We start from the raw sequence: 27,868 nt of genomic DNA, 5'->3' as shown, positions 1-27,868 counted from the left end.
TCAAATCAAACTCTTAAACGTTATTAAATAAATAAACATAAATTATTTATTTAAATACGCGAAATACATCACATAATCAAATCCAAGAGTATTTAAACGCGAGACGCGATTAAAAGACTCACGAGTTAATCGAGCTTTAATTTCGATAACTCTTTCTTAGAATCTTCAAAACCGGCTTCGTCGCCTTCGCCTCGTCCGGTTTCCGTTCGTCCGTCTAGATCTGTAATCAAGTCATTGAATCCGATAACGAGTCAATTTCACACTTTCAAACTCATAATCAACTCCAAACCAAGCAAACACTTAACCAGCCCCGGCTGAACACACAGAATCAAACGCTCGGCAAAACACAAACAAATCACAAGAATTTCCCGACAGCCCGACCCACTAGCGCTTAAGCCATCATAACTCGAGCTACAAAACTTGAAATCGATTGATTCTAGCGGCAAATGAAAGTAGACTCATGTAGCTTTCTAACGAGATATTACAAGCATACATACGACAAGAATAGCTATCTCAAAAACAGCCCGTAATTCCCGGTTACAGTTCTGGAAATCTTGTAAATACTGCTGCGAAACACAATCTTTGAAAATTCATAACTCATTCAATACTCAATGGATTTACATGTTCTTGGTCATTTTAGAAAGCTCGTACGGTCTACTATCCATGAAAAATATCCAAAAATAAGGACTCAGAGCATAACGGTCTGTCCACGTCGATTTACAGAGGCTGTTCAAACAGTTTTTTCTTTTTCACACATTCGGCCAAAATGAATCCAAAACAAGAAATTCGAAATCAATCCTCAATCTCAAGCTATAATCATCAATAACCGAGCTCAATAAACATGTAGAACCAATCAATTTCACATATTTCAATCCGGAATCAAAAACCCCCAATTTCGAATCTTAGAACCCTAGATTTCGAATTCAAGTTGAGGAAGAGATTATCACCTTATTCCTGTGAAATTCAGCCTCCTCAGCGTGCTCTCAAACCTTCCCCGGCGTTCCTTCCTAGTCCGGCGTCACGGCGGCTCTCGGCGAGTCTCGTTCTCCTCGGCCTGAAGCGCGCGGCGATGGGGCTCACGGCGGAGATGGCGCGCGAAGATGAGGAGAGAAGAAAAAGAGAAGGGAAGGGTGATTAAGGTGATGATAAAGCTCGGTGAGGCTTGAAGAAGATGGCCGAAATTCTTTTCTCTCTTTTTTTTTCTTTGTCTGCAGGTGTTGCTGTGCGCGCGCGGGAGAGAAGAACGAGAAGAGAGAAAGAAGAAGAAGGAAAAGAAAAGAAAGAGAGTGAGAGGGTGAGGTGGCCGAAAATGAGAGGAGAAGAAGAAAGAAATGCCACATGGCAGCTCCTCCTCACGCCACACGTGCACAAATGGCCCAACAAAATTTTGACACGTCTCTCTTAAAATAACCCCTCTTTACTCTTTTCTTTCAATTTCGTCCTTCAAAACGTTGCACATAAGTCCTTCCAAAATAAAATCTCACAATCTTGTCCTTAATTAATTGAAAATAATCTCGAAAAATAACCGAGAAAATTCTCATTAATTCTCGTTACCTTGAATATATTTAAGGGATTTCAGAATTTATTTTCACCCTTGAGATTTTTAAAGCTCCGGGTACATTCCGAGAAATTTTTATTCGGAAAATAATATCGAATTTACTCGAATATCCTTATTCCGAAATTTCGTCACCCTTAAATATTATTTCCTTCGTTCTCAAGCACTTAAATTTATTCCAACATTCAAGTGCTTTCAAAAATCCTTTTTCTTATTGATTTATCCAAATTTACTATGAATTTCTTCCGAAATTCAAAAATTTCACTTAGAACGTGGAACGAGAAAATATAGAGAGAACATCTCTAATAAACTGAAACGAGAGAGATTGTGAAATTAATAACTTATTCAACACGGAGAGAGAAGAAAATTTCCTTTATTTATTGATAAGAGGAAATTGTTACAGAAGCTGACGTGTACAAAAGTCGGATCTCACAACCCCTAACCCCTTAAAGAAGTTTCGTCCTCGAAACTTAGAAAAGCGATGGGTACTTTTTCTTCATTTCTTCCTCGAGTTCCCATGTCGCTTCTTCGACATTGTGCCTTTTCCATTGCACTTTCACCAAGGGGATTACCTTGTTCCTCAAAACCTTCTCTTTCCTGTCGAGAATTGCAACTGCTGGCTCTTCATATTGTACACTTTCTGAAACCTCGACTTCATGGACCGGAAGAACGTGAGAAGTGTCCTCTACATATTTCCTTAGCATGGAAACATGGAAGACATTATGCAGATGAGACATTGACGGTGGCAAAGCTAAACGATAAGCTACCACTCCAACGCGCTCCAGGATCTCAAAAGGTCCTGTATACCTGGGGCTCAGCTTACCCTTCTTGCCGAATCTCATCACCCCGCGCATTGGTGAAACTTTCAGAAACACTTTGTCTCCGACCTGAAACTCAAGAGGTCGTCTCCGTTTATCTGCATAGCTCTTCTGACGATTCTGAGAAGCCTTCATCCTCGCTCGGATCTTCTTGATTGCTTCTGTGGTTTGCTCTAGCATCTCTGGCCCTACGAGCTTGTTCTCTCCGACTTCGTCCCAGTGGACAGGGGATCGACATTTCCTTCCATAGAGTGCTTCATATGGCGCCATTCCAATAGTCGCTTGATAACTATTGTTATACGCAAATTCTATCAAGGGAAGGTAACGGCTCCACGAGCCCTGAAAATCTAGCACGCTGGCTCGGAGCATATCTTCCAGAATCTGAATGGTGCGCTCACTCTGCCCATCAGTCTGAGGATGGAAGGCTGTACTGAACTTCAATCTTGATCCCATGCCATCGTGGAGACGTTGCCAAAACCTCGAAGTGAATCGAGTATCTCGATCTGAAACGATCGACAAAGGAACTCCATGCAGGCGCACTATCTCCTTGATAAATAGCTCAGCTAATCTATCAATTGAATAAGTGGTCCTTATGGGAAGAAAGTGGGCCGACTTCGTCAACCTGTCTACAATCACCCAGACTGCGTCATACCCTGTCGTAGTCCTGGGTAAACCCGACACGAAATCCATCGTGATCTGGTCCCACTTCCACTGTGGAACTTCCAAGGGTTGCAACATCCCTGCGGGTTTCTGATGCTCAGCCTTAATCTGCTGGCATGTAAGACACTTTTGGACGAACGTCACCACATCTCTCTTCATACCCGGCCACCAATAGATCTTCTTGAGATCTTGATACATTTTCGTCGCACCTGGATGGATCGAATATGGAGTCCCATGAGCTTCTTGCAGCAATTGGCGTCGGAGATCATCATTGGCAGGCACACAGACCTTACCGTTACATCTCAACATTTCCCGATCGTCGAGTTTAAATTCACCTTCTTGGTTCCCTTGGGCGTCAAACATCTTCCCAAGCAAGAACTCATCCGCGTATTGTCCCTCCTTTATCTGCTCAAGAAGGGTTGGTCGCACGTTAAGAGCTGCTAATCTTCCAGTGATCAGCTGCATCTCCAACCTTTCTATCTCTGACTTGAGCTGAGGAGACTGTCCAACTAGATTCGCAGCTACTGCGGCGGTCTTTCGACTAAGGGCATCAGCCACCTTATTCGCCTTTCCAGGGTGATAATGAAGCTCAAAGTCGTAATCATTCAACAATTCCATCCAACGTCCCTGCCTCATATTCAACTCTTTCTGAGTAAAGAGGTATTTGAGGGTCTTATGGTCCGTGTAAATGTCGCAGTGTACTCCATACAGATAATGCCTCCAAAGTTTGAGTGCAAAAACCACAGCTGCGAGCTCCATATCATGCGTTGGATACCTTGTCTCGTAGTCCTTGAGCTGTCGAGATGCGTAGGCGATCACCTTGCCCCGTTGCATCAGCACTGCTCCTAGGCCTTGTTTCGATGCGTCACAATAAATTGCAAAACCTTCAGTTCCTTGTGGAATTGCAAGGATTGGAGCTATCGTTAGGCGCTTCTTTAGCTCTCGAAAACTGCTTTCACACTTGTCCGTCCATTCAAACTTGGTTCCTTTTCGTGTTAATTGGGTCAGAGGCATGGCTAACTTAGAAAATCCTTCCACGAATTTCCTATAGTAGCCAGCTAAACCTAGGAAACTTCTTATCTCCGTTACTGTTTTCGGCCTATTCCAGTCCTTAACTGCTTGGATCTTCGCTGGGTCGACCATAACTCCTTCCTTCGAAATGACATGACCCAAGAAGATTACCTTGTCAAGCCAAAATTCACACTTCGAGAACTTGGCATAGAGCTGTTTTTCTCGGAGTTTCGCTAGAACCATTCTTAAATGCTGCTCATGATCCTCCCGAGTCTTCGAGTATATGAGGATATCGTCTATGAAAACGATCACGAACTTATCCAAGAACGCCTCAAACACTCGGTTCATTAGATCCATAAATGCTGCAGGAGCATTCGTCAATCCAAAGGACATGACTAAGAACTCATAATGCCCATATCGCGTTCGGAACGCTGTCTTCGGAATGTCTTCACCTCGGACCTTAAGCTGATGATAGCCCGAACGTAGATCGATCTTTGAGAAGATTTGCGCTCCTGCTAATTGATCAAACAGATCGTCGATACGAGGAAGCGGATATCTATTCTTAATAGTCACCTGGTTCAATCCTCGGTAGTCGATGCATAACCTTAGAGAACCATCCGCTTTCTTCACGAATAACACCGGCGCTCCCCACGGAGAGTGACTTGGACGGATGAAACCTTTATCCAACAACTCTTGTAACTGCGTCTTAAGCTCTTTCAACTCTGCTGGAGCCATCCGGTATGGGGTCTTCGATATCGGTGCAGTTCCAGGAATCAATTCTATGCAAAATTCGATCTCCCGTTCAGGTGGTAATCCTGGTAGATCTTCAGGAAATGCGTCTAAAAACTCCCTTACGACTGGAATATCCTTCGGCTCTACCTTCTGTTCCTTTGATACATCTCTTACGCTTGCTAGGAATCCAACACATCCACTCTGTAGCATCCTCAAAGCTCCCATTGCTGATACCATTGGAAGGGCTGGTTTCCGAGATGACCCATGAAAGTAAAACGATTCACTCCCAGGAGCTTGAAACTTAACTTCTTTCTTATTGCAGTTAATCACTGCGTGATGCTTGCTTAACCAATCCATCCCGAGTATAACATCATAGTCAACCATTTCAAGTTCAATCAGATGAGCCATCAGCTCTCTACATTGAACGTAAATTGGTACATTCTTGAACCATAACTTAGATTCGAACAGATCTCCTGCCGGACTAACGGTTATGAACGGGTAGGAAAAATTCAACTTTTCACTTTCTAACTTTTCAGCTACTTTAGATGCAATAAATGAATGCGTAGCACCTGAATCCATGAGTACATAAGCTGAAAGATTTCCCACAGAAAGCTGACCTGTAACTGCAGTAGACGTTCCTGCACGCACATCATCTTCACGAATAGTGAACACTCGAGCATTGGCTTTCGGTGGGGCCTTGGCTGGTACATCTCCTTGTCTCGGGTTTGGACAGGTCCTGGAATAATGTCCCACTTGGCCACAATTGTAACAGGTAACATTATTGGCTCGGCACTCGCCTGGATGTCGGTTCCCACACTTCGCACATTGAGGGATGTTCTGATTGTCAGGTCTGGCGCGCTTGTTATCGACGTTCTGGTCACCTTTCTGGAAGCGCTTACCTTTTCCATACGAGTTTCCGCCTCCCGACTGATTCCTCTGTTGAGGCTGATTTCCATAGTTCGTCGGATTACGGCGTCCTGACTGCTGCTGGAAACGATTCCTCTTGAACTGATTCCCTGTATTCGAACCAGCTTGTGGTGGCGGCACTATAGTAAGAGGAGTTGGAGCAGAAACTGCCACGTCTCCATGCCAAGCGTCGATCCTCAACGCCCTTTGAACCGCACTAGCGTAGGTTCTTGGCCCAGTGTCTCCGCTCTCTACCAGCTTCACGATTCCAACGTTCAAACCATGCATAAACTTCGTCTTCCGTGCTTGATCGGTCGGAACCACGGACGGAGAAAACTTTGCCAGCTCGTCGAACTTCGCAACCTATTCCGCTACTGGCATCTTCCCTTGACGCAGATTCATGAACTCTCGAATCTTGTCGGATGTGCTTGCCTCGCTCAGGTATTTCTCATGGAAGAGGTTGATGAAGTGTACCCATGTCATAGTCGTTACATCCTCTGACATGACAGTTACCTCCCACCAGCTTCGAGCCTCAGAGGTCATCTGGTAGATCGCGCAAGCTACGCGCTCCGCGTCGGACAACTGCATGTAGCTAACGATCTGTTGGATCTTCTTGATCCAATTCTCAGCCGCTACAGGGTCTGGACCTCCTTCGAACACTGGTGGCTTCTGCTTCCGGAATCGTTCGTACACTGGCTCTCCTATAACAGGGGCTACATCAGGAATACGGTAGTTCAACTCTTCCGCTCTCGCTACCGGTAAGGCTGGAAGAGGTTCTTGAGGTTGGTTCTCGGCAGCTAGAGGAGGATCCGGTTGAACCTGCTGATCCATTCGCTCAAGCAGCAATGCCATCAAACGGTTCTGTCTCTCCGTTTGCTCATTCCTTTGCTGCGCTTCTCTAGCCTGTCGTTCCAACGATTGCTCTATCCTTGCGATACGAGCGTCAAGACTTTCCCCTTCTTCCGCCATTACTTCCAGATTCTAAAGGAATCACATGACAATAGCCAGGTCAGAAACTGAACGACGCCAGAAAGCTCAAGATAGCATAACATATACTTCAACGAATCCAAACAGGAAACACAGCACACCGACACACTGATACCCTCATACTCCTAGTAACCATAAAAAAAAAAAGGTTACACATGTAGACACTCAGACCGTAAACAAAATGCTCAGTCAACTAATAGATCTCACAGTCTACAGAAACGACTAAACCTGTGGCTCTGATACCAAAAACTCTGTCACGACCCGCGGGACACCCGTCGTCCTCGGAACGCGACCTTTCCCATAACATTATCATAAACCATTTATGTTTTCAAATGAAATGAACATAAAACATTTTCAAACGTCATTTACAAAACGTTTATTAAACAAACAGCGGAAATAAAATTAATTTACATATAAGGAATAACAAGGGTTCCTAGAGCTAGTCCGCTAAAAACTGGTAAAATTTTTCGCTTTTAGAAGAGTTACAAAAATGCGGACTACCCTAGCTTGCTATCCATAAGCACAGGCCCATAATCGTGCTAACCGAGTTTCAAAACATAAAAAGAGGTTCGGGCCGATTATCTACACGTTATGATATAATAAAAGTTCTTTCAAAGCTATATAAAACTTTCACGAGCATATAAGCTCGGTTTTCAAAAACCTGATACCCATTTCCCAAAAAGACATTTCCTATGCCACAGGTCGTCATGAGATCTACCTTGACTAGCACTCCTGCTTCGCCTGAGCTTTTCCTTTATCTACAAGGAGAGGGATTTAAGGGGTGAGTCACACCGACTCAGTAAGCAGGATATCTAACCTAGCACTACATGAGATGCATGGTTGCAGATGATAAAATGCAGATAACAGCAGGTGATAGATTCATAAGAATAAAGAAGTTCCATCATACAATCAGGATAACAAAAATATCATTCAATCAACATAGACATATTCAGTTTTAGAACCCCGTTCTAAAACAATCAAACACATAATCATATAGGAATCCGGCTAACAACCGTCTTCCTAGAAACTCATCCATCTCGCTCATACCGGCGCCTTACATCAGTGGACTGGCCAATCAACACTTCAGTCCGCATCCGTTCATGAGAGATGAGTAAACCATTCTGAGAACTTGAGCCTAGCCCTCAGAAGGCCGAAGTTTTAATGTCTGGGATCCACTAGCACATGTAGGAGGGCCTTGACGCGCGTATGGTAGAGGGGAGCAAACCCTCACCAATCCCTGGTTGGTCCAGGGTTTCATATTTCCCTCAGGACAGGTAAGCCACTCATCGACTTACCTGAAGCCACCCATCGACTTCCCATTAAAGGGCCTTCAGGAATGCCACTCGCTACATTGCCGACAAGAGTTCGTTATGTTTTACAGGAGCTGTCTACAGCCTACCTGCCTATCTTAATACAGGAGGAGATCTTATCGGGATAAAGCCCGTCATTAACATTATTAATTTCACTGTATGGCTCTTTAAGTATTTTACAAGGAGTTGTCGACAGCTGTGAGGCTGGACCTTCTCCTAGAACAGTTCCTCTCGGGATTGAATCCGAAGGACACCGTCTTTCCTCCTCCTGTTGTCCTCTCATCAGGACGAAGGGGTAAAACCTATTACAGAAGCTCAACATAACTTTAAAGGCTTCAAGGTTCTTAACCCGCTAACCGTTTAACCCTATCATTTTATTATCTTATTAGTTAGTGGCCGAAGCCTTATTCGGTCATCTTGTCTAACTGAGGGTTTCTCTTTGTTTTAGGATTAAACGAAGAAACATAAACAATTATTCTACTAGGCACCATTCCCCTTTTGGCGCCTCAAACTTAAATCCCACTTACCCGGAATAGTTCGTCGGAGAACTCGATGAATTCCGGAGGACACTTTGCTAAACACGCTTCCCGAGACCTTTAGCACGTCCTGGAGCGTCGAGAGAACTAGAATCCGAAGTTGAAACTTCGTTAGTTATCGAACTACTTGAAAAGATAATGGTCGTCGTCGGGATTAGATTCGAGTCGGTTCGGAATTCGAGAATTTAATTCATTATTCTCCGGTTTTTCGGGAGTCAAACTTATTCAAGACTCGCGTATTTTCGTATCGAGAACAATACGAAATAAAATCCAATAACATGCTTATGAGTCTCAAATAAATTGATCCGAATAAAAAGTAACCGAGAATTCCAAAGCGAATCAAATCAAACTCTTAAACGTTATTAAATAAATAAACATAAATTATTTATTTAAATACGCGAAATACATCACATAATCAAATCCAAGAGTATTTAAACGCGAGACGCGATTAAAAGACTCACGAGTTAATCGAGCTTTAATTTCGATAACTCTTTCTTAGAATCTTCAAAACCGGCTTCGTCGCCTTCGCCTCGTCCGGTTTCCGTTCGTCCGTCTAGATCTGTAATCAAGTCATTGAATCCGATAACGAGTCAATTTCACACTTTCAAACTCATAATCAACTCCAAACCAAGCAAACACTTAACCAGCCCCGGCTGAACACACAGAATCAAACGCTCGGCAAAACACAAACAAATCACAAGAATTTCCCGACAGCCCGACCCACTAGCGCTTAAGCCATCATAACTCGAGCTACAAAACTTGAAATCGATTGATTCTAGCGGCAAATGAAAGTAGACTCATGTAGCTTTCTAACGAGATATTACAAGCATACATACGACAAGAATAGCTATCTCAAAAACAGCCCGTAATTCCCGGTTACAGTTCTGGAAATCTTGTAAATACTGCTGCGAAACACAATCTTTGAAAATTCATAACTCATTCAATACTCAATGGATTTACATGTTCTTGGTCATTTTAGAAAGCTCGTACGGTCTACTATCCATGAAAAATATCCAAAAATAAGGACTCAGAGCATAACGGTCTGTCCACGTCGATTTACAGAGGCTGTTCAAACAGTTTTTTCTTTTTCACACATTCGGCCAAAATGAATCCAAAACAAGAAATTCGAAATCAATCCTCAATCTCAAGCTATAATCATCAATAACCGAGCTCAATAAACATGTAGAACCAATCAATTTCACATATTTCAATCCGGAATCAAAAACCCCCAATTTCGAATCTTAGAACCCTAGATTTCGAATTCAAGTTGAGGAAGAGATTATCACCTTATTCCTGTGAAATTCAGCCTCCTCAGCGTGCTCTCAAACCTTCCCCGGCGTTCCTTCCTAGTCCGGCGTCACGGCGGCTCTCGGCGAGTCTCGTTCTCCTCGGCCTGAAGCGCGCGGCGATGGGGCTCACGGCGGAGATGGCGCGCGAAGATGAGGAGAGAAGAAAAAGAGAAGGGAAGGGTGATTAAGGTGATGATAAAGCTCGGTGAGGCTTGAAGAAGATGGCCGAAATTCTTTTCTCTCTTTTTTTTTCTTTGTCTGCAGGTGTTGCTGTGCGCGCGCGGGAGAGAAGAACGAGAAGAGAGAAAGAAGAAGAAGGAAAAGAAAAGAAAGAGAGTGAGAGGGTGAGGTGGCCGAAAATGAGAGGAGAAGAAGAAAGAAATGCCACATGGCAGCTCCTCCTCACGCCACACGTGCACAAATGGCCCAACAAAATTTTGACACGTCTCTCTTAAAATAACCCCTCTTTACTCTTTTCTTTCAATTTCGTCCTTCAAAACGTTGCACATAAGTCCTTCCAAAATAAAATCTCACAATCTTGTCCTTAATTAATTGAAAATAATCTCGAAAAATAACCGAGAAAATTCTCATTAATTCTCGTTACCTTGAATATATTTAAGGGATTTCAGAATTTATTTTCACCCTTGAGATTTTTAAAGCTCCGGGTACATTCCGAGAAATTTTTATTCGGAAAATAATATCGAATTTACTCGAATATCCTTATTCCGAAATTTCGTCACCCTTAAATATTATTTCCTTCGTTCTCAAGCACTTAAATTTATTCCAACATTCAAGTGCTTTCAAAAATCCTTTTTCTTATTGATTTATCCAAATTTACTATGAATTTCTTCCGAAATTCAAAAATTTCACTTAGAACGTGGAACGAGAAAATATAGAGAGAACATCTCTAATAAACTGAAACGAGAGAGATTGTGAAATTAATAACTTATTCAACACGGAGAGAGAAGAAAATTTCCTTTATTTATTGATAAGAGGAAATTGTTACAGAAGCTGACGTGTACAAAAGTCGGGTCTCACAACCCCTAACCCCTTAAAGAAGTTTCGTCCTCGAAACTTAGAAAAGCGATGGGTACTTTTTCTTCATTTCTTCCTCGAGTTCCCATGTCGCTTCTTCGACATTGTGCCTTTTCCATTGCACTTTCACCAAGGGGATTACCTTGTTCCTCAAAACCTTCTCTTTCCTGTCGAGAATTGCAACTGCTGGCTCTTCATATTGTACACTTTCTGAAACCTCGACTTCATGGACCGGAAGAACGTGAGAAGTGTCCTCTACATATTTCCTTAGCATGGAAACATGGAAGACATTATGCAGATGAGACATTGACGGTGGCAAAGCTAAACGATAAGCTACCACTCCAACGCGCTCCAGGATCTCAAAAGGTCCTGTATACCTGGGGCTCAGCTTACCCTTCTTGCCGAATCTCATCACCCCGCGCATTGGTGAAACTTTCAGAAACACTTTGTCTCCGACCTGAAACTCAAGAGGTCGTCTCCGTTTATCTGCATAGCTCTTCTGACGATTCTGAGAAGCCTTCATCCTCGCTCGGATCTTCTTGATTGCTTCTGTGGTTTGCTCTAGCATCTCTGGCCCTACGAGCTTGTTCTCTCCGACTTCGTCCCAGTGGACAGGGGATCGACATTTCCTTCCATAGAGTGCTTCATATGGCGCCATTCCAATAGTCGCTTGATAACTATTGTTATACGCAAATTCTATCAAGGGAAGGTAACGGCTCCACGAGCCCTGAAAATCTAGCACGCTGGCTCGGAGCATATCTTCCAGAATCTGAATGGTGCGCTCACTCTGCCCATCAGTCTGAGGATGGAAGACTGTACTGAACTTCAATCTTGATCCCATGCCATCGTGGAGACGTTGCCAAAACCTCGAAGTGAATCGAGTATCTCGATCTGAAACGATCGACAAAGGAACTCCATGCAGGCGCACTATCTCCTTGATAAATAGCTCAGCTAATCTATCAATTGAATAAGTGGTCCTTATGGGAAGAAAGTGGGCCGACTTCGTCAACCTGTCTACAATCACCCAGACTGCGTCATACCCTGTCGTAGTCCTGGGTAAACCCGACACGAAATCCATCGTGATCTGGTCCCACTTCCACTGTGGAACTTCCAAGGGTTGCAACATCCCTGCGGGTTTCTGATGCTCAGCCTTAATCTGCTGGCATGTAAGACACTTTTGGACGAACGTCACCACATCTCTCTTCATACCCGGCCACCAATAGATCTTCTTGAGATCTTGATACATTTTCGTCGCACCTGGATGGATCGAATATGGAGTCCCATGAGCTTCTTGCAGCAATTGGCGTCGGAGATCATCATTGGCAGGCACACAGACCTTACCGTTACATCTCAACATTTCCCGATCGTCGAGTTTAAATTCACCTTCTTGGTTCCCTTGGGCGTCAAACATCTTCCCAAGCAAGAACTCATCCGCGTATTGTCCCTCCTTTATCTGCTCAAGAAGGGTTGGTCGCACGTTAAGAGCTGCTAATCTTCCAGTGATCAGCTGCATCTCCAACCTTTCTATCTCTGACTTGAGCTGAGGAGACTGTCCAACTAGATTCGCAGCTACTGCGGCGGTCTTTCGACTAAGGGCATCAGCCACCTTATTCGCCTTTCCAGGGTGATAATGAAGCTCAAAGTCGTAATCATTCAACAATTCCATCCAACGTCCCTGCCTCATATTCAACTCTTTCTGAGTAAAGAGGTATTTGAGGGTCTTATGGTCCGTGTAAATGTCGCAGTGTACTCCATACAGATAATGCCTCCAAAGTTTGAGTGCAAAAACCACAGCTGCGAGCTCCATATCATGCGTTGGATACCTTGTCTCGTAGTCCTTGAGCTGTCGAGATGCGTAGGTGATCACCTTGCCCCGTTGCATCAGCACTGCTCCTAGGCCTTGTTTCGATGCGTCACAATAAATTGCAAAACCTTCAGTTCCTTGTGGAATTGCAAGGATTGGAGCTATCGTTAGGCGCTTCTTTAGCTCTCGAAAACTGCTTTCACACTTGTCCGTCCATTCAAACTTGGTTCCTTTTCGTGTTAATTGGGTCAGAGGCATGGCTAACTTAGAAAATCCTTCCACGAATTTCCTATAGTAGCCAGCTAAACCTAGGAAACTTCTTATCTCCGTTACTGTTTTCGGCCTATTCCAGTCCTTAACTGCTTGGATCTTCGCTGGGTCGACCATAACTCCTTCCTTCGAAATGACATGACCCAAGAAGATTACCTTGTCAAGCCAAAATTCACACTTCGAGAACTTGGCATAGAGCTGTTTTTCTCGGAGTTTCGCTAGAACCATTCTTAAATGCTGCTCATGATCCTCCCGAGTCTTCGAGTATATGAGGATATCGTCTATGAAAACGATCACGAACTTATCCAAGAACGCCTCAAACACTCGGTTCATTAGATCCATAAATGCTGCAGGAGCATTCGTCAATCCAAAGGACATGACTAAGAACTCATAATGCCCATATCGCGTTCGGAACGCTGTCTTCGGAATGTCTTCACCTCGGACCTTAAGCTGATGATAGCCCGAACGTAGATCGATCTTTGAGAAGATTTGCGCTCCTGCTAATTGATCAAACAGATCGTCGATACGAGGAAGCGGATATCTATTCTTAATAGTCACCTGGTTCAATCCTCGGTAGTCGATGCATAACCTTAGAGAACCATCCGCTTTCTTCACGAATAACACCGGCGCTCCCCACGGAGAGTGACTTGGACGGATGAAACCTTTATCCAACAACTCTTGTAACTGCGTCTTAAGCTCTTTCAACTCTGCTGGAGACATCCGGTATGGGGTCTTCGATATCGGTGCAGTTCCAGGAATCAATTCTATGCAAAATTCGATCTCCCGTTCAGGTGGTAATCCTGGTAGATCTTCAGGAAATGCGTCTAAAAACTCCCTTACGACTGGAATATCCTTCGGCTCTACCTTCTGTTCCTTTGATACATCTCTTACGCTTGCTAGGAATCCAACACATCCACTCTGTAGCATCCTCAAAGCTCCCATTGCTGATACCATTGGAAGGGCTGGTTTCCGAGATGACCCATGAAAGTAAAACGATTCACTCCCAGGAGCTTGAAACTTAACTTCTTTCTTATTGCAGTTAATCACTGCGTGATGCTTGCTTAACCAATCCATCCCGAGTATAACATCATAGTCAACCATTTCAAGTTCAATCAGATGAGCCATCAGCTCTCTACATTGAACGTAAATTGGTACATTCTTGAACCATAACTTAGATTCGAACAGATCTCCTGCCGGACTAACGGTTATGAACGGGTAGGAAAAATTCAACTTTTCACTTTCTAACTTTTCAGCTACTTTAGATGCAATAAATGAATGCGTAGCACCTGAATCCATGAGTACATAAGCTGAAAGATTTCCCACAGAAAGCTGACCTGTAACTGCAGTAGACGTTCCTGCACGCACACCATCTTCACGAATAGTGAACACTCGAGCATTGGCTTTCGGTGGGGCCTTGGCTGGTACATCTCCTTGTCTCGGGTTTGGACAGGTCCTGGAATAATGTCCCACTTGGCCACAATTGTAACAGGTAACATTATTGGCTCGGCACTCGCCTGGATGTCGGTTCCCACACTTCGCACATTGAGGGATGTTCTGATTGTCAGGTCTGGCGCGCTTGTTATCGACGTTCTGGTCACCTTTCTGGAAGCGCTTACCTTTTCCATACGAGTTTCCGCCTCCCGACTGATTCCTCTGTTGAGGCTGATTTCCATAGTTCGTCGGATTACGGCGTCCTGACTGCTGCTGGAAACGATTCCTCTTGAACTGATTCCCTGTATTCGAACCAGCTTGTGGTGGCGGCACTATAGTAAGAGGAGTTGGAGCAGAAACTGCCACGTCTCCATGCCAAGCGTCGATCCTCAACGCCCTTTGAACCGCACTAGCGTAGGTTCTTGGCCCAGTGTCTCCGCTCTCTACCAGCTTCACGATTCCAACGTTCAAACCATGCATAAACTTCGTCTTCCGTGCTTGATCGGTCGGAACCACGGACGGAGAAAACTTTGCCAGCTCGTCGAACTTCGCAACCTATTCCGCTACTGGCATCTTCCCTTGACGCAGATTCATGAACTCTCGAATCTTGTCGGATGTGCTTGCCTCGCTCAGGTATTTCTCATGGAAGAGGTTGATGAAGTGTACCCATGTCATAGTCGTTACATCCTCTGACATGACAGTTACCTCCCACCAGCTTCGAGCCTCAGAGGTCATCTGGTAGATCGCGCAAGCTACGCGCTCCGCGTCGGACAACTGCATGTAGCTAACGATCTGTTGGATCTTCTTGATCCAATTCTCAGCCGCTACAGGGTCTGGACCTCCTTCGAACACTGGTGGCTTCTGCTTCCGGAATCGTTCGTACACTGGCTCTCCTATAACAGGGGCTACATCAGGAATACGGTAGTTCAACTCTTCCGCTCTCGCTACCGGTAAGGCTGGAAGAGGTTCTTGAGGTTGGTTCTCGGCAGCTAGAGGAGGATCCGGTTGAACCTGCTGATCCATTCGCTCAAGCAGCAATGCCATCAAACGGTTCTGTCTCTCCGTTTGCTCATTCCTTTGCTGCGCTTCTCTAGCCTGTCGTTCCAACGATTGCTCTATCCTTGCGATACGAGCGTCAAGACTTTCCCCTTCTTCCGCCATTACTTCCAGATTCTAAAGGAATCACATGACAATAGCCAGGTCAGAAACTGAACGACGCCAGAAAGCTCAAGATAGCATAACATATACTTCAACGAATCCAAACAGGAAACACAGCACACCGACACACTGATACCCTCATACTCCTAGTAACCATAAAAAAAAAAGGTTACACATGTAGACACTCAGACCGTAAACAAAATGCTCAGTCAACTAATAGATCTCACAGTCTACAGAAACGACTAAACCTGTGGCTCTGATACCAAAAACTCTGTCACGACCCGCGGGACACCCGTCGTCCTCGGAACGCGACCTTTCCCATAACATTATCATAAACCATTTATGTTTTCAAATGAAATGAACATAAAACATTTTCAAACGTCATTTACAAAACGTTTATTAAACAAACAGCGGAAATAAAATTAATTTACATATAAGGAATAACAAGGGTTCCTAGAGCTAGTCCGCTAAAAACTGGTAAAATTTTTCGCTTTTAGAAGAGTTACAAAAATGCGGACTACCCTAGCTTGCTATCCATAAGCACAGGCCCATAATCGTGCTAACCGAGTTTCAAAACATAAAAAGAGGTTCGGGCCGATTATCTAAACGTTATGATATAATAAAAGTTCTTTCAAAGCTATATAAAACTTTCACGAGCATATAAGCTCAGTTTTCAAAAACCTGATACCCATTTCCCAAAAAGACATTTCCTATGCCACAGGTCGTCATGAGATCTACCTTGACTAGCACTCCTGCTTCGCCTGAGCTTTTCCTTTATCTACAAGGAGAGGGATTTAAGGGGTGAGTCACACCGACTCAGTAAGCAGGATATCTAACCTAGCACTACATGAGATGCATGGTTGCAGATGATAAAATGCAGATAACAGCAGGTGATAGATTCATAAGAATAAAGAAGTTCCATCATACAATCAGGATAACAAAAATATCATTCAATCAACATAGACATATTCAGTTTTAGAACCCCGTTCTAAAACAATCAAACACATAATCATATAGGAATCCGGCTAACAACCGTCTTCCTAGAAACTCATCCATCTCGCTCATACCGGCGCCTTACATCAGTGGACTGGCCAATCAACACTTCAGTCCGCAGCCGTTCATGAGAGATGAGTAAACCATTCTGAGAACTTGAGCCTAGCCCTCAGAAGGCCGAAGTTTTAATGTCTGGGATCCACTAGCACATGTAGGAGGGCCTTGACGCGCGTATGGTAGAGGGGAGCAAACCCTCACCAATCCCTGGTTGGTCCAGGGTTTCATATTTCCCTCAGGACAGGTAAGCCACTCATCGACTTACCTGAAGCCACCCATCGACTTCCCATTAAAGGGCCTTCAGGAATGCCACTCGCTACATTGCCGACAAGAGTTCGTTATGTTTTACAGGAGCTGTCTACAGCCTACCTGCCTATCTTAATACAGGAGGAGATCTTATCGGGATAAAGCCCGTCATTAACATTATTAATTTCACTGTATGGCTCTTTAAGTATTTTACAAGGAGTTGTCGACAGCTGTGAGGCTGGACCTTCTCCTAGAACAGTTCCTCTCGGGATTGAATCCGAAGGACACCGTCTTTCCTCCTCCTGTTGTCCTCTCATCAGGACGAAGGGGTAAAACCTATTACAGAAGCTCAACATAACTTTAAAGGCTTCAAGGTTCTTAACCCGCTAACCGTTTAACCCTATCATTTTATTATCTTATTAGTTAGTGGCCGAAGCCTTATTCGGTCATCTTGTCTAACTGAGGGTTTCTCTTTGTTTTAGGATTAAACGAAGAAACATAAACAATTATTCTACTAGGCACCATTCCCCTTTTGGCGCCTCAAACTTAAATCCCACTTACCCGGAATAGTTCGTCGGAGAACTCGATGAATTCCGGAGGACACTTTGCTAAACACGCTTCCCGAGACCTTTAGCACGTCCTGGAGCGTCGAGAGAACTAGAATCCGAAGTTGAAACTTCGTTAGTTATCGAACTACTTGAAAAGATAATGGTCGTCGTCGGGATTAGATTCGAGTCGGTTCGGAATTCGAGAATTTAATTCATTATTCTCCGGTTTTTCGGGAGTCAAACTTATTCAAGACTCGCGTATTTTCGTATCGAGAACAATACGAAATAAAATCCAATAACATGCTTATGAGTCTCAAATAAATTGATCCGAATAAAAAGTAACCGAGAATTCCAAAGCGAATCAAATCAAACTCTTAAACGTTATTAAATAAATAAACATAAATTATTTATTTAAATACGCGAAATACATCACATAATCAAATCCAAGAGTATTTAAACGCGAGACGCGATTAAAAGACTCACGAGTTAATCGAGCTTTAATTTCGATAACTCTTTCTTAGAATCTTCAAAACCGGCTTCGTCGCCTTCGCCTCGTCCGGTTTCCGTTCGTCCGTCTAGATCTGTAATCAAATCATTTAATCCGATAACGAGTCAATTTCACACTTTCAAACTCATAATCAACTCCAAACCAAGCAAACACTTAACCAGCCCCGGCTGAACACACAGAATCAAACGCTCGGCAAAACACAAACAAATCACAAGAATTTCCCGACAGCCCGACCCACTAGCGCTTAAGCCATCATAACTCGAGCTACAAAACTTGAAATCGATTGATTCTAGCGGCAAATGAAAGTAGACTCATGTAGCTTTCTAACGAGATATTACAAGCATACATACGACAAGAATAGCTATCTCAAAAACAGCCCGTAATTCCCGGTTACAGTTCTGGAAATCTTGTAAATACTGCTGCGAAACACAATCTTTGAAAATTCATAACTCATTCAATACTCAATGGATTTACATGTTCTTGGTCATTTTAGAAAGCTCGTACGGTCTACTATCCATGAAAAATATCCAAAAATAAGGACTCAGAGCATAACGGTCTGTCCACGTCGATTTACAGAGGCTGTTCAAACAGTTTTTTCTTTTTCACACATTCGGCCAAAATGAATCCAAAACAAGAAATTCGAAATCAATCCTCAATCTCAAGCTATAATCATCAATAACCGAGCTCAATAAACATGTAGAACCAATCAATTTCACATATTTCAATCCGGAATCAAAAACCCCCAATTTCGAATCTTAGAACCCTAGATTTCGAATTCAAGTTGAGGAAGAGATTATCACCTTATTCCTGTGAAATTCAGCCTCCTCAGCGTGCTCTCAAACCTTCCCCGGCGTTCCTTCCTAGTCCGGCGTCACGGCGGCTCTCGGCGAGTCTCGTTCTCCTCGGCCTGAAGCGCGCGGCGATGGGGCTCACGGCGGAGATGGCGCGCGAAGATGAGGAGAGAAGAAAAAGAGAAGGGAAGGGTGATTAAGGTGATGATAAAGCTCGGTGAGGCTTGAAGAAGATGGCCGAAATTCTTTTCTCTCTTTTTTTTTCTTTGTCTGCAGGTGTTGCTGTGCGCGCGCGGGAGAGAAGAACGAGAAGAGAGAAAGAAGAAGAAGGAAAAGAAAAGAAAGAGAGTGAGAGGGTGAGGTGGCCGAAAATGAGAGGAGAAGAAGAAAGAAATGCCACATGGCAGCTCCTCCTCACGCCACACGTGCACAAATGGCCCAACAAAATTTTGACACGTCTCTCTTAAAATAACCCCTCTTTACTCTTTTCTTTCAATTTCGTCCTTCAAAACGTTGCACATAAGTCCTTCCAAAATAAAATCTCACAATCTTGTCCTTAATTAATTGAAAATAATCTCGAAAAATAACCGAGAAAATTCTCATTAATTCTCGTTACCTTGAATATATTTAAGGGATTTCAGAATTTATTTTCACCCTTGAGATTTTTAAAGCTCCGGGTACATTCCGAGAAATTTTTATTCGGAAAATAATATCGAATTTACTCGAATATCCTTATTCCGAAATTTCGTCACCCTTAAATATTATTTCCTTCGTTCTCAAGCACTTAAATTTATTCCAACATTCAAGTGCTTTCAAAAATCCTTTTTCTTATTGATTTATCCAAATTTACTATGAATTTCTTCCGAAATTCAAAAATTTCACTTAGAACGTGGAACGAGAAAATATAGAGAGAACATCTCTAATAAACTGAAACGAGAGAGATTGTGAAATTAATAACTTATTCAACACGGAGAGAGAAGAAAATTTCCTTTATTTATTGATAAGAGGAAATTGTTACAGAAGCTGACGTGTACAAAAGTCGGGTCTCACAACCCCTAACCCCTTAAAGAAGTTTCGTCCTCGAAACTTAGAAAAGCGATGGGTACTTTTTCTTCATTTCTTCCTCGAGTTCCCATGTCGCTTCTTCGACATTGTGCCTTTTCCATTGCACTTTCACCAAGGGGATTACCTTGTTCCTCAAAACCTTCTCTTTCCTGTCGAGAATTGCAACTGCTGGCTCTTCATATTGTACACTTTCTGAAACCTCGACTTCATGGACCGGAAGAACGTGAGAAGTGTCCTCTACATATTTCCTTAGCATGGAAACATGGAAGACATTATGCAGATGAGACATTGACGGTGGCAAAGCTAAACGATAAGCTACCACTCCAACGCGCTCCAGGATCTCAAAAGGTCCTGTATACCTGGGGCTCAGCTTACCCTTCTTGCCGAATCTCATCACCCCGCGCATTGGTGAAACTTTCAGAAACACTTTGTCTCCGACCTGAAACTCAAGAGGTCGTCTCCGTTTATCTGCATAGCTCTTCTGACGATTCTGAGAAGCCTTCATCCTCGCTCGGATCTTCTTGATTGCTTCTGTGGTTTGCTCTAGCATCTCTGGCCCTACGAGCTTGTTCTCTCCGACTTCGTCCCAGTGGACAGGGGATCGACATTTCCTTCCATAGAGTGCTTCATATGGCGCCATTCCAATAGTCGCTTGATAACTATTGTTATACGCAAATTCTATCAAGGGAAGGTAACGGCTCCACGAGCCCTGAAAATCTAGCACGCTGGCTCGGAGCATATCTTCCAGAATCTGAATGGTGCGCTCACTCTGCCCATCAGTCTGAGGATGGAAGGCTGTACTGAACTTCAATCTTGATCCCATGCCATCGTGGAGACGTTGCCAAAACCTCGAAGTGAATCGAGTATCTCGATCTGAAACGATCGACAAAGGAACTCCATGCAGGCGCACTATCTCCTTGATAAATAGCTCAGCTAATCTATCAATTGAATAAGTGGTCCTTATGGGAAGAAAGTGGGCCGACTTCGTCAACCTGTCTACAATCACCCAGACTGCGTCATACCCTGTCGTAGTCCTGGGTAAACCCGACACGAAATCCATCGTGATCTGGTCCCACTTCCACTGTGGAACTTCCAAGGGTTGCAACATCCCTGCGGGTTTCTGATGCTCAGCCTTAATCTGCTGGCATGTAAGACACTTTTGGACGAACGTCACCACATCTCTCTTCATACCCGGCCACCAATAGATCTTCTTGAGATCTTGATACATTTTCGTCGCACCTGGATGGATCGAATATGGAGTCCCATGAGCTTCTTGCAGCAATTGGCGTCGGAGATCATCATTGGCAGGCACACAGACCTTACCGTTACATCTCAACATTTCCCGATCGTCGAGTTTAAATTCACCTTCTTGGTTCCCTTGGGCGTCAAACATCTTCCCAAGCAAGAACTCATCCGCGTATTGTCCCTCCTTTATCTGCTCAAGAAGGGTTGGTCGCACGTTAAGAGCTGCTAATCTTCCAGTGATCAGCTGCATCTCCAACCTTTCTATCTCTGACTTGAGCTGAGGAGACTGTCCAACTAGATTCGCAGCTACTGCGGCGGTCTTTCGACTAAGGGCATCAGCCACCTTATTCGCCTTTCCAGGGTGATAATGAAGCTCAAAGTCGTAATCATTCAACAATTCCATCCAACGTCCCTGCCTCATATTCAACTCTTTCTGAGTAAAGAGGTATTTGAGGGTCTTATGGTCCGTGTAAATGTCGCAGTGTACTCCATACAGATAATGCCTCCAAAGTTTGAGTGCAAAAACCACAGCTGCGAGCTCCATATCATGCGTTGGATACCTTGTCTCGTAGTCCTTGAGCTGTCGAGATGCGTAGGCGATCACCTTGCCCCGTTGCATCAGCACTGCTCCTAGGCCTTGTTTCGATGCGTCACAATAAATTGCAAAACCTTCAGTTCCTTGTGGAATTGCAAGGATTGGAGCTATCGTTAGGCGCTTCTTTAGCTCTCGAAAACTGCTTTCACACTTGTCCGTCCATTCAAACTTGGTTCCTTTTCGTGTTAATTGGGTCAGAGGCATGGCTAACTTAGAAAATCCTTCCACGAATTTCCTATAGTAGCCAGCTAAACCTAGGAAACTTCTTATCTCCGTTACTGTTTTCGGCCTATTCCAGTCCTTAACTGCTTGGATCTTCGCTGGGTCGACCATAACTCCTTCCTTCGAAATGACATGACCCAAGAAGATTACCTTGTCAAGCCAAAATTCACACTTCGAGAACTTGGCATAGAGCTGTTTTTCTCGGAGTTTCGCTAGAACCATTCTTAAATGCTGCTCATGATCCTCCCGAGTCTTCGAGTATATGAGGATATCGTCTATGAAAACGATCACGAACTTATCCAAGAACGCCTCAAACACTCGGTTCATTAGATCCATAAATGCTGCAGGAGCATTCGTCAATCCAAAGGACATGACTAAGAACTCATAATGCCCATATCGCGTTCGGAACGCTGTCTTCGGAATGTCTTCACCTCGGACCTTAAGCTGATGATAGCCCGAACGTAGATCGATCTTTGAGAAGATTTGCGCTCCTGCTAATTGATCAAACAGATCGTCGATACGAGGAAGCGGATATCTATTCTTAATAGTCACCTGGTTCAATCCTCGGTAGTCGATGCATAACCTTAGAGAACCATCCGCTTTCTTCACGAATAACACCGGCGCTCCCCACGGAGAGTGACTTGGACGGATGAAACCTTTATCCAACAACTCTTGTAACTGCGTCTTAAGCTCTTTCAACTCTGCTGGAGCCATCCGGTATGGGGTCTTCGATATCGGTGCAGTTCCAGTAATCAATTCTATGCAAAATTCGATCTCCCGTTCAGGTGGTAATCCTGGTAGATCTTCAGGAAATGCGTCTAAAAACTCCCTTACGACTGGAATATCCTTCGGCTCTACCTTCTGTTCCTTTGATACATCTCTTACGCTTGCTAGGAATCCAACACATCCACTCTGTAGCATCCTCAAAGCTCCCATTGCTGATACCATTGGAAGGGCTGGTTTCCGAGATGACCCATGAAAGTAAAACGATTCACTCCCAGGAGCTTGAAACTTAACTTCTTTCTTATTGCAGTTAATCACTGCGTGATGCTTGCTTAACCAATCCATCCCGAGTATAACATCATAGTCAACCATTTCAAGTTCAATCAGATGAGCCATCAGCTCTCTACATTGAACGTAAATTGGTACATTCTTGAACCATAACTTAGATTCGAACAGATCTCCTGCCGGACTAACGGTTATGAACGGGTAGGAAAAATTCAACTTTTCACTTTCTAACTTTTCAGCTACTTTAGATGCAATAAATGAATGCGTAGCACCTGAATCCATGAGTACATAAGCTGAAAGATTTCCCACAGAAAGCTGACCTGTAACTGCAGTAGACGTTCCTGCACGCACACCATCTTCACGAATAGTGAACACTCGAGCATTGGCTTTCGGTGGGGCCTTGGCTGGTACATCTCCTTGTCTCGGGTTTGGACAGGTCCTGGAATAATGTCCCACTTGGCCACAATTGTAACAGGTAACATTATTGGCTCGGCACTCGCCTGGATGTCGGTTCCCACACTTCGCACATTGAGGGATGTTCTGATTGTCAGGTCTGGCGCGCTTGTTATCGACGTTCTGGTCACCTTTCTGGAAGCGCTTACCTTTTCCATACGAGTTTCCGCCTCCCGACTGATTCCTCTGTTGAGGCTGATTTCCATAGTTCGTCGGATTACGGCGTCCTGACTGCTGCTGGAAACGATTCCTCTTGAACTGATTCCCTGTATTCGAACCAGCTTGTGGTGGCGGCACTATAGTAAGAGGAGTTGGAGCAGAAACTGCCACGTCTCCATGCCAAGCGTCGATCCTCAACGCCCTTTGAACCGCACTAGCGTAGGTTCTTGGCCCAGTGTCTCCGCTCTCTACCAGCTTCACGATTCCAACGTTCAAACCATGCATAAACTTCGTCTTCCGTGCTTGATCGGTCGGAACCACGGACGGAGAAAACTTTGCCAGCTCGTCGAACTTCGCAACCTATTCCGCTACTGGCATCTTCCCTTGACGCAGATTCATGAACTCTCGAATCTTGTCGGATGTGCTTGCCTCGCTCAGGTATTTCTCATGGAAGAGGTTGATGAAGTGTACCCATGTCATAGTCGTTACATCCTCTGACATGACAGTTACCTCCCACCAGCTTCGAGCCTCAGAGGTCATCTGGTAGATCGCGCAAGCTACGCGCTCCGCGTCGGACAACTGCATGTAGCTAACGATCTGTTGGATCTTCTTGATCCAATTCTCAGCCGCTACAGGGTCTGGACCTCCTTCGAACACTGGTGGCTTCTGCTTCCGGAATCGTTCGTACACTGGCTCTCCTATAACAGGGGCTACATCAGGAATACGGTAGTTCAACTCTTCCGCTCTCGCTACCGGTAAGGCTGGAAGAGGTTCTTGAGGTTGGTTCTCGGCAGCTAGAGGAGGATCCGGTTGAACCTGCTGATCCATTCGCTCAAGCAGCAATGCCATCAAACGGTTCTGTCTCTCCGTTTGCTCATTCCTTTGCTGCGCTTCTCTAGCCTGTCGTTCCAACGATTGCTCTATCCTTGCGATACGAGCGTCAAGACTTTCCCCTTCTTCCGCCATTACTTCCAGATTCTAAAGGAATCACATGACAATAGCCAGGTCAGAAACTGAACGACGCCAGAAAGCTCAAGATAGCATAACATATACTTCAACGAATCCAAACAGGAAACACAGCACACCGACACACTGATACCCTCATACTCCTAGTAACCATAAAAAAAAAAGGTTATACATGTAGACACTCAGACCGTAAACAAAATGCTCAGTCAACTAATAGATCTCACAGTCTACAGAAACGACTAAACCTGTGGCTCTGATACCAAAAACTCTGTCACGACCCGCGGGACACCCGTCGTCCTCGGAACGCGACCTTTCCCATAACATTATCATAAACCATTTATGTTTTCAAATGAAATGAACATAAAACATTTTCAAACGTCATTTACAAAACGTTTATTAAACAAACAGCGGAAATAAAATTAATTTACATATAAGGAATAACAAGGGTTCCTAGAGCTAGTCCGCTAAAAACTGGTAAAATTTTTCGCTTTTAGAAGAGTTACAAAAATGTGGACTACCCTAGCTTGCTATCCATAAGCACAGGCCCATAATCGTGCTAACCGAGTTTCAAAACATAAAAAGAGGTTCGGGCCGATTATCTAAACGTTATGATATAATAAAAGTTCTTTCAAAGCTATATAAAACTTTCACGAGCATATAAGCTCGGTTTTCAAAAACCTGATACCCATTTCCCAAAAAGACATTTCCTATGCCACAGGTCGTCATGAGATCTACCTTGACTAGCACTCTTGCTTCGCCTGAGCTTTTCCTTTATCTACAAGGAGAGGGATTTAAGGGGTGAGTCACACCGACTCAGTAAGCAGGATATCTAACCTAGCACTACATGAGATGCATGGTTGCAGATGATAAAATGCAGATAACAGCAGGTGATAGATTCATAAGAATAAAGAAGTTCCATCATACAATCAGGATAACAAAAATATCATTCAATCAACATAGACATATTCAGTTTTAGAACCCCGTTCTAAAACAATCAAACACATAATCATATAGGAATCCGGCTAACAACCGTCTTCCTAGAAACTCATCCATCTCGCTCATACCGGCGCCTTACATCAGTGGACTGGCCAATCAACACTTCAGTCCGCAGCCGTTCATGAGAGATGAGTAAACCATTCTGAGAACTTGAGCCTAGCCCTCAGAAGGCCGAAGTTTTAATGTCTGGGATCCACTAGCACATGTAGGAGGGCCTTGACGCGCGTATGGTAGAGGGGAGCAAACCCTCACCAATCCCTGGTTGGTCCAGGGTTTCATATTTCCCTCAGGACAGGTAAGCCACTCATCGACTTACCTGAAGCCACCCATCGACTTCCCATTAAAGGGCCTTCAGGAATGCCACTCGCTACATTGCCGACAAGAGTTCGTTATGTTTTACAGGAGCTGTCTACAGCCTACCTGCCTATCTTAATACAGGAGGAGATCTTATCGGGATAAAGCCCGTCATTAACATTATTAATTTCACTGTATGGCTCTTTAAGTATTTTACAAGGAGTTGTCGACAGCTGTGAGGCTGGACCTTCTCCTAGAACAGTTCCTCTCGGGATTGAATCCGAAGGACACCGTCTTTCCTCCTCCTGTTGTCCTCTCATCAGGACGAAGGGGTAAAACCTATTACAGAAGCTCAACATAACTTTAAAGGCTTCAAGGTTCTTAACCCGCTAACCGTTTAACCCTATCATTTTATTATCTTATTAGTTAGTGGCCGAAGCCTTATTCGGTCATCTTGTCTAACTGAGGGTTTCTCTTTGTTTTAGGATTAAACGAAGAAACATAAACAATTATTCTACTAGGCACCATTCCCCTTTTGGCGCCTCAAACTTAAATCCCACTTACCCGGAATAGTTCGTCGGAGAACTCGATGAATTCCGGAGGACACTTTGCTAAACACGCTTCCCGAGACCTTTAGCACGTCCTGGAGCGTCGAGAGAACTAGAATCCGAAGTTGAAACTTCGTTAGTTATCGAACTACTTGAAAAGATAATGGTCGTCGTCGGGATTAGATTCGAGTCGGTTCGGAATTCGAGAATTTAATTCATTATTCTCCGGTTTTTCGGGAGTCAAACTTATTCAAGACTCGCGTATTTTCGTATCGAGAACAATACGAAATAAAATCCAATAACATGCTTATGAGTCTCAAATAAATTGATCCGAATAAAAAGTAACCGAGAATTCCAAAGCGAATCAAATCAAACTCTTAAACGTTATTAAATAAATAAACATAAATTATTTATTTAAATACGCGAAATACATCACATAATCAAATCCAAGAGTATTTAAACGCGAGACGCGATTAAAAGACTCACGAGTTAATCGAGCTTTAATTTCGATAACTCTTTCTTAGAATCTTCAAAACCGACTTCGTCGCCTTCGCCTCGTCCGGTTTCCGTTCGTCCGTCTAGATCTGTAATCAAGTCATTGAATCCGATAACGAGTCAATTTCACACTTTCAAACTCATAATCAACTCCAAACCAAGCAAACACTTAACCAGCCCCGGCTGAACACACAGAATCAAACGCTCGGCAAAACACAAACAAATCACAAGAATTTCCCGACAGCCCGACCCACTAGCGCTTAAGCCATCATAACTCGAGCTACAAAACTTGAAATCGATTGATTCTAGCGGAAAATGAAAGTAGACTCATGTAGCTTTCTAACGAGATATTACAAGCATACATACGACAAGAATAGCTATCTCAAAAACAGCCCGTAATTCCCGGTTACAGTTCTGGAAATCTTGTAAATACTGCTGCGAAACACAATCTTTGAAAATTCATAACTCATTCAATACTCAATGGATTTACATGTTCTTGGTCATTTTAGAAAGCTCGTACGGTCTACTATCCATGAAAAATATCCAAAAATAAGGACTCAGAGCATAACGGTCTGTCCACGTCGATTTACAGAGGCTGTTCAAACAGTTTTTTCTTTTTCACACATTCGGCCAAAATGAATCCAAAACAAGAAATTCGAAATCAATCCTCAATCTCAAGCTATAATCATCAATAACCGAGCTCAATAAACATGTAGAACCAATCAATTTCACATATTTCAATCCGGAATCAAAAACCCCCAATTTCGAATCTTAGAACCCTAGATTTCGAATTCAAGTTGAGGAAGAGATTATCACCTTATTCCCGTGAAATTCAGCCTCCTCAGCGTGCTCTCAAACCTTCCCCGGCGTTCCTTCCTGGTCCGGCGTCACGGCGGCTCTCGGCGAGTCTCGTTCTCCTCGGCCTGAAGCGCGCGGCGACGGGGCTCACGGCGGAGATGGCGCGCGAAGATGAGGAGAGAAGAAAAAGAGAAGGGAAGGGTGATTAAGGTGATGATAAAGCTCGGTGAGGCTTGAAGAAGATGGCCGAAATTCTTTTCTCTCTTTTTTTTTCTTTGTCTGCAGGTGTTGCTGTGCGCGCGCGGGAGAGAAGAACGAGAAGAGAGAAAGAAGAAGAAGGAAAAGAAAAGAAAGAGAGTGAGAGGGTGAGGTGGCCGAA

At 43.9% G+C, this 27,868-nt stretch overlaps 1 protein-coding gene and 1 long non-coding RNA gene across 3 annotated transcripts; both read right to left on the bottom strand.

Moving 5' to 3' along the window:
- Positions 1-27,868, bottom strand: LOC149402660 (uncharacterized). Of its 2 annotated transcripts, XR_016296084.1 has the most exons (6): positions 27,508-27,868; positions 26,213-26,780; positions 17,360-17,927; positions 8,977-9,074; positions 8,507-8,602; positions 1-220 (listed from the first exon to the last, which is right to left on the bottom strand). It is a non-coding gene; the product is annotated as an uncharacterized LOC149402660 (long non-coding RNA). The 2 variants fall into 2 exon arrangements; XR_016296083.1 differs by lacking the exons at positions 1-220; positions 8,507-8,602 and having other exon boundaries at positions 8,855-9,074.
- On the bottom strand, positions 14,900-15,531 carry LOC149402661 (uncharacterized). The gene has a single exon (XM_089609293.1). The coding sequence runs from the start codon at positions 15,503-15,505 to the stop codon at positions 14,900-14,902; it is 606 nt and encodes a 201-aa protein (XP_089465419.1). The 5' UTR covers positions 15,506-15,531.

Source organism: Urtica dioica, chromosome 3 (genome assembly GCF_054948205.1).
Source record: "Urtica dioica subsp. dioica isolate 48M chromosome 3, U.dioica_male_clone48M_v1_H2, whole genome shotgun sequence".
NCBI lineage: Eukaryota > Viridiplantae > Streptophyta > Magnoliopsida > Rosales > Urticaceae > Urtica > Urtica dioica.
Note: the sequence above shows the minus strand (reverse complement) of the source record. Positions and strands in the feature narration are given on the sequence as shown.

What these genes read in the sequence shown, in the direction of transcription:
- LOC149402661 (XM_089609293.1), bottom strand. Translation starts at nt 15,505, where the DNA reads ATGGCGGAAGAAGGGGAAAGTCTTGACGCTCGTATCGCAAGGATAGAG.